The sequence below is a fragment of the Parus major genome, chromosome 12 (assembly GCF_001522545.3).
Source record: "Parus major isolate Abel chromosome 12, Parus_major1.1, whole genome shotgun sequence".
Taxonomy (NCBI): Eukaryota; Metazoa; Chordata; class Aves; order Passeriformes; family Paridae; genus Parus; species Parus major.
Window position 1 is genome coordinate 745534 of NC_031781.1, and position 7073 is coordinate 752606.

Consider the following 7073-nt stretch of genomic DNA (forward strand, 5'->3'; position numbering starts at 1 on the left):
GCAAGGCTTTTTCCCTTCTGCTTCCCCCTGCTCTCCCTGCCCCTGCTCCTGGGCTGTGTTTCCTTTGCAGCCCCATCCAGGTTGTGCCTGTGCCCAGTGCTCCCCTGGCAGCACACATGAGAAGATGGATTTTCCTTCCAGGGCTGCATTGTCCTGCAGTTGTGTGCATTTCAGTGCCATTGTGAGCTCCTTCCCCACGTAAAAACAGAGCTCTTTCTATCCTGGAGCACAAAGACCAAGCTGTTGTGGGGGGAGGAATATCGGTAAATCTTCCCCCTTCTCCTGTTTATTCTTCGTGCCATTCAAGCCCACTTAGCTAATGACCAATTAACTCCACATTCAGGGCACATTCTGATGGACCAGATTTCTCCCACCTAAGATGACACAGCCAAATTTCCAAATAGTTTCTAGCTGAATGCAGAATTTGGTTTTCCTTGCTCTTTAATTCATGGTTCCCAAACTGTTATTCTAGTTATTACACAAATCAACATTTTTTTCCTTTTTATTCTCTCCATTTTCTCACCAGCAATATTGAAAAATACAGGGAAAATGTGTACCAAAATGAATTCCTTGTGCATCCAGGTTTTTATTACTGTGAATAAAACTGTTTAAAGATATTTGTCCTTCAGTAATTATTCTGCTAGCTGTACATGGCACATCACTGCATACGGAAATTTACAGGAAGCAGGAGTTTTACACATTACTTTTCTATGGTAAAAACATGCTGCAAAAGTAATAATTTGTAAAGTAACTCGAATTAGTGAGGAAAAAGCAGTTTTAACTATGATATAGTATTCATTAAATCAAAGCCCAATACAAAATTGGGGAGGGAAGATTGCAATATTAAATGTAGATCTGAATTATTTAACCATAATACAGAGTTGTAATTAACATCCCTACTGTATGTGGTTGCATTTTAAATCTTGTTGTGTGGAATTTAGGAGGACTAAGAGCAGTGACTCAATGAAAATTGGCAAGTCACAAGTTTGAAAGTAAATTATGTTAATAACTTTATTTTGATACCCCATTCTGGTGCCTGAATTGAATAAAAATTCTATTTTGTGTTAAGTGGCAGGTCTGCAAAGAAACTGTGCATTAACCCCTGATATACATTGCTAGGATTAGGTACTGCGTGGGCTTGTGTTCTTAAATAATATATATACAAGGAGTGAGTTAAAACCCGAGTCCTAACAGGTAGCTTGTCATCCTCGCAGCATCTTTTGTGATGCTTCTGTTTCCCTTCTCAGAAATTCTCTCTTTTCACAGTGTTGGGAGGGAGTTTTGCCTGAGAAGGATCAGTGCACACAGGACAGACCTGTCCCACCTGCCCCCGGTGGCACTTGCTGTGTGCAGGGAGTCAGTGACAGTCTCATCACTGCTGCCTCATTAACTGGGGAGATCCTGCAGTCTGGAAGGAGGAGAGAACCTGATCTGTCCCAGACAATGTGTAATATCATCTGCAACTCTGGGCCACCTTTCTTTACTCAGTGAAAAACAACGTTAGAATTAGACATGGTTTTTATCAGTAACAAATGAGTTAAGCAGGAGGAACAGAACAATTCTAAATGCAAAGAAATATTTACCACTCGAATGTCTGAAGAAATCAGCAGTGGTAAAAAGGAGATATCACAAAGGGAATGCAAAACAGCTTAATTGGGCTCTGAAAAACAAGTCTTTAAATTTGCCTTTTTAAACTTGTCCAAATGTTTTTCTGGATTTTTGGGCTCTGGCCTTTTCCAGGGGAAAAGAATAACGCAAATGCCAAAAGGAGCTGGACAAAAAGTAAGCTTTGTATCCTATCTATGAGAATCAGACGATATGTGTCATGCAAGTTATTACAGTCACAGTCTACAGTCTTGCCCTGATGGCAATCAGATTTGACAGCAGCACAAAGCAGAGGTTTAACTGACAGCACACACAGCACATTTGCGAGTCATAACGCCACAGTTTAATGACTGACGCATGTGGGAAGCTAATTCTGATTTTTTTTTTCTTGAATGGGATAAATGAGCATCCAGTTAATACCAATCATGTATTCAAGCCATGTGACAAAATTGATGCTACATACCCTGTTCTTATTTTGCATATTCTGCAAACTGAGCTGCAGGAAAAGAGCCAGTTTGTACACACATCCGGAGAGAAAGTTCATCCTGCTTTCTGACACATCCACCAATTGCAGCTGAATGCATCCAGCTTGCTGCTGTTGTGTTCACAAACTAATTACCCTTTCTCTGTTAAATAGCCTAAGAATTACAAATTGTATGCCTGTTTTGAGAAAAAGTACAGGTTGAACAAGCAGACATAGTATAAATAAAATATTTATATAAAAATAGTCTCTTACAAAATATACTCTCTTATCCTATGATTGATTTTTCCAAAAGATGGAATTTTGTCTGGATTTTCTTATTTTTAGACATATTCCAAACAGGATTTTATTAATGCTTCTTTCTTTAATTGAAGAAAAAAAAAAAACAACACAAAAACTGGTAAAGATTTGTAACCCCTACGACTCCACTTTTGTTCCAGACAACTAGCAGCAAACAGGAGGAAATAAACAAACAAAAACCCCAAAATACAGTGTGTTTGTGTATGTACATATATATAAAGACGCCAGCTTTTGTCCTTAAACATCCAGTACTGTAGAACATATCCTGCAAGTCCAACTAATAGAAATATCCTAGTCAAGAATAATATATACAGCTCCAGTGTTTCCTTGCTGATCCCACAAAATTATTCCACAAAGAAAGCCAGCTATCTACTTTAATTGCAGAATAGTTCCAGAGGTTGGTAAAGTTCTTTTAATTAAATAAATTAATATTAGTTTTATCTGAATAAATTGTTAAATATTGTTATTATTATGCCCAAGTGTCCCAAATCCCTGTGCTAAAATCTGCAGCTCACACACACAAGAAAGGCAGATAAAGCAGTGTCTACAGAACCCTTCCACAGTTCTTGCTGCAGCAAGTGCTGTGAAGTGGAAAGATGGGCAAGACCAGTAGAAGCTTTTCATGAGTGTAGAAGCCTAAATCTGTGTTATCCACGCACTCCCACGGGCAATTCAGGGGAAGGCTCTGTCCTTCCCATCCTGTGCAAAGCCCTTTTGTAGGGGTTTCTCCCCTACCCTTCCCAGCTTCTCATACACAGAAGTGTTTGACCATCCCTTTCCAAACCGAGAGTTTGGTGCCATATCCAGATTTCTCCCTGGCTGCTGTCTCTCCGCAGGGCAGTCCGCGCTCCTTCCTTTCCAGGTGCAGGCTCACCGAGATGATCCTTTGCTCTCTCTTTTGTGGGTCTGGTGGCCCAGGGTGGGGTTGGTTTGTTTTTGTTTCTCAGCTGACTTTATGAGAGTCTGAAAAGTGTATCCACATGAGCAACAAAACGTGAGGAGAGAAGAGAGGGCTCCACTCATCAGCATCTCCTCGGGGAGAGCAGCTCTTCCCTGCAGTTCTGCTCAGGGACACCGAGTGCATGTGCAAATGTATCCGGGCTGGAGCAGCCCCGGGCAGGCGCTCACTTACAGGTGTACACCTCTGTCCTCTCGCTGCACGTGTTGCATTTCACGTAGCAGCACCAGTGGAACTTGCAGTTGCACTGCCACACCCTGGAGTACTGGTGGGTGTTGTAGCCGCGGCCGCAGCACATCAGGTCGCAGCCATTGGACTGCTGCGCCGTCTTGTTGCACATCCTGCCCTGCGTCCCCACGCTGCCCGTCACCGGGTCCTCCTCGCAGTAGTTGGGGGATTTCTCTATGTACACCAAGTCTGTATCCATGGGTTTGCGGTAGGAAAGGGGTTTCTTGATCTTGAGGAAGGTGGGGCGCTTGTTGCGGCTGGCCCTGACGGGCTCCACCTGCACGGCCTCATTGTACTTGTCCTTGAGGATGTAGCCCAGCTCCCGGAACTTGGGCAGCGTTGTCCAGCAGGTTTTAGTGGTGCAGGACCCTGACACCCCGTGGCACTTGCACTCTAACTTCATGTTTTCCTCCAGGATCTGTGGTTAGAAGAACAAAGAAGGATGCATTAATAGCAGGGCTGTCGGATGGACACCGGCTGACACCCAGGGATGGGTTTGTTCTGCAGTGGGAGCTGCCACCACACACAGGTCACCCTGCTGTCCCAGGCAGCAAATGCTCATCAGTATGACCCAGCTCTGCCTGCAGAGCCGATTTCCCTCCTGCACTGCAAGCTCAGCAGGGAGCTCTGCCTAACTTCACAGCCGAGGGACCGAAGAACAAATGGGACTTTCCTCAGGCACAGCTTTTCTTCAACATGATTGCCCAGTGCCCAATACTTTCACATCCCCTGAAACTCTGTCCCTGTATCTTCTCCTGCTTTGCCAAATAAAACGGGAGTCCAGCTTAGTCCCTGATCTGTGTCCTGGGCCCCACAGCTGACTCCAAGCAGCAGTGACACTGGGACAACACAAGCAAACACACCTAATTCCCACTGTCTTTTTCTTGAAAGAGGCCACAATAATTTTGATGATGAAATTCTGCCTAACCTGGCAGAGCCCAGCACCGGAAAGCCCAGCCAGAGGGATTATCAGGGCTAAGGGAGTGGCCACATCATTTTTCCCCTGAGAAAACCCAGCTGATCCATGCAGCTCCAAACCTGGGCAGCCAGGAAGGCTGGAGGGAGGTCAGTGATATGGAAATTGGAATTAACCCTTTGTTACAGCCTCTCCCTTCAGTTTGGGGTGTTTGAAAAGAGCAGATACTGTCACTGGCCATTTTCAGCAGAAAACAGCAGCCTGCCCTGAAGGAGCCAAGTCCAGCTCTTAGGCTGGACAATGCGTGGGGACCTCGAGCTGAAAACCTCAGTGTGAGCAGGGGTGGCTAGGACAGAGCACTGACCCACAGCAGTGTCCCTGCCCATGGAATGAGAATTAGATGAACTCTAACATCTCTTCCTATGCAAATCATTCTGTGGTTCTGTGATTTTTTGATCCTATGAAATAGCTTTATTTTTATTTTAGTCTATGAGCAGATTGCCAGCACATGTGGTGTGAAGACAGGATCATGACCCCAGAAAGCACAGGTCCAAACCTTTGGCACAAATGAACTCAGCACATGCTAGGTCAGATTTTGTGCTACTGATTTTAAATCAGCTTCTCAAGCAAACTATCTAATGACTGCCCTAAAACTCAGATGTGAGAAAATTCCATATTCTGATCTACATCTTAACTTCTGCTCAAGCTTTGGCTTTATCTTGTTATCTTGAGTTTCTTTCTCAGCCACTGCATTCTTCTTTTATTGCTCACTCATTCATAAGGCAGGACACTTGGAAGATAGATGAGGAGATGGAAAAGGAGTTATAGCATAGAAACCAGAAAAATAACATAAATTCCTTTAGCCTCATTTATACCATTTTAAAAGCTCTCTTTTTTGAAATTGAAACTAGCCAGGGATACACTTCTCAGCCCTAATTCAATCACTGCTCTTGTAGAAAGGGCTGGCCTTACATCCTGGTAAGATGTTCAAACTTGCAACAAAATATTTCCAACCTGCCTGCCATGGGGAACCGCCAAATTGGCTTGGAACATTAACACAAAACACATCATGTGTCATCTATCCAGGTAGGGTTTTTTTCCTGAAGTGTGGTTAATTAGCCTGAATTGCCTTTTGGTTTTATTTCATCACCATCCCATTTACAGCCAGCACTCTCTGAGGGATGGGGGCTCCTCGGGAAGGGGCTGAGCCAGGAGCAGGTGGCCTCGTGTCCTGGGCTGGGCTCCTGTCCCGGTCACAGCACCCCAAACACAGCCATGCCCTGCTCTGCAGCTCCCAGACACGGGCTGGGATTAAAGGGTCTGGTTTGTCCTGAACAGAAGTCTGAGCCTCAGTTCCAGGGGTCCTTCCTAGAGGTCCAAAAACACTTGGAAGGGGACAGGAAGGAGCAGAGGGATGAGAAAGTGCTGCTTTATTGTTCTCTTTCCCTTTTCTCTGCACTTGCCAGAGGTGCCAGAGGTTCCAAACTCTGTGCTGGACTCTCTCTGGCACATCTGCCTCATTTCTGTCCCCTGCACCCTGCAGCTGAGCTGGCCCCTCCAGACCTGCCTCTCTAAACCCTAACTAAGGTTAACTAAGCCCCCACTCCACCTGTGGCTCACAACCCCTTTTGTTGCTCCTGTTCTTGCACACAAATCCATCCTCCTCTCCGGGCTTTCAGGGCCATGTCCTGCAAACTCAGCAAGCAACGAATTGGCTCCACAGCCTTTAGAAACTGGGCTATGTGGAACTTGAACCATCTGGCCTCAGCAAAAGCAAACCCTGCCGTGGTGATTTGGTGGTTTTATTGTACTCTGAAAGCAGGTGCTTGGACTATTTCTATTTTGGACTATAAATATGTAGATGCTGGTATTTTAATACTATTATATTGTTTCAGTACCCTCCGATGAATCAGTGCCTGTAATAAGGGATTCTTGGGCAGGGACAGCAGGCCACAGTCTTTTCCTTGGTTTCTGTGAGCCAAAAGCAGCACCCTTCCCTTAAAAACTTCATCTGTGTTAAAACCAGAAAGAACTCTTCACCTTTTATTTCAGGATTTGTTTCTTTGAAGGAATCATCCAGCAGCTCATGCTTTTTACATTAGATTAAAACTTTAGGTATATTTAGACTGATTTTTCCTAAAATGTAAGAGCCTGGAGGGCACAAAAATTCAATCCTAGATCCCCTGTTTCTTACCAAATGACCGTATCCAGCTCTGTTAGCCATGGGAAGTAAATCTGTATGCACCAGTGGGTGCTCTGAACTGGATTACATGCAGACAAAGAGCTGGAGTTCTTTTAGCTTTGTCCACTTTTTCTTTGAGCTCCTACAGAAAACTGTCAGTACTTGTTTCTCCCTCTATCTCCCTTTGCCATTTGCCTCTGGGAAATAGTTTGTGTGGGGAGAGCTGGGCTGGCTCTCCCTCCTGATGTTATCTCCAGATGCAGCACCTTTGGGCTCTGCTATTGGGAGCACAACGTGTTTGCTCTCCCCACTTAGCTTTGCAAGGAATGTGTGGGGTTGGCCATGGGAGGGTGGCAGCAGCAGCCCAGGAACTGCAGGGGCTGCTCCAGCTCCTGCTGTGGTC

The 7073-nt window shown here is 44.9% G+C and overlaps 1 protein-coding gene across 1 annotated transcript in view; it reads right to left on the reverse strand.

The window, feature by feature from the left end:
- Positions 1 to 423: 423 nt before the first annotated feature.
- The window catches only part of WNT7A (Wnt family member 7A), a 34393-nt gene continuing 27743 nt past the window's right edge, over positions 424 to 7073 (reverse strand). Inside the window, exon 3 of the mRNA XM_015641339.3 lies at positions 424 to 3990. Coding sequence (XP_015496825.1) covers positions 3511 to 3990 — 480 coding nt within the window. The 3' untranslated portion in view covers positions 424 to 3510. The remainder of the gene's footprint in view (positions 3991 to 7073) is intronic.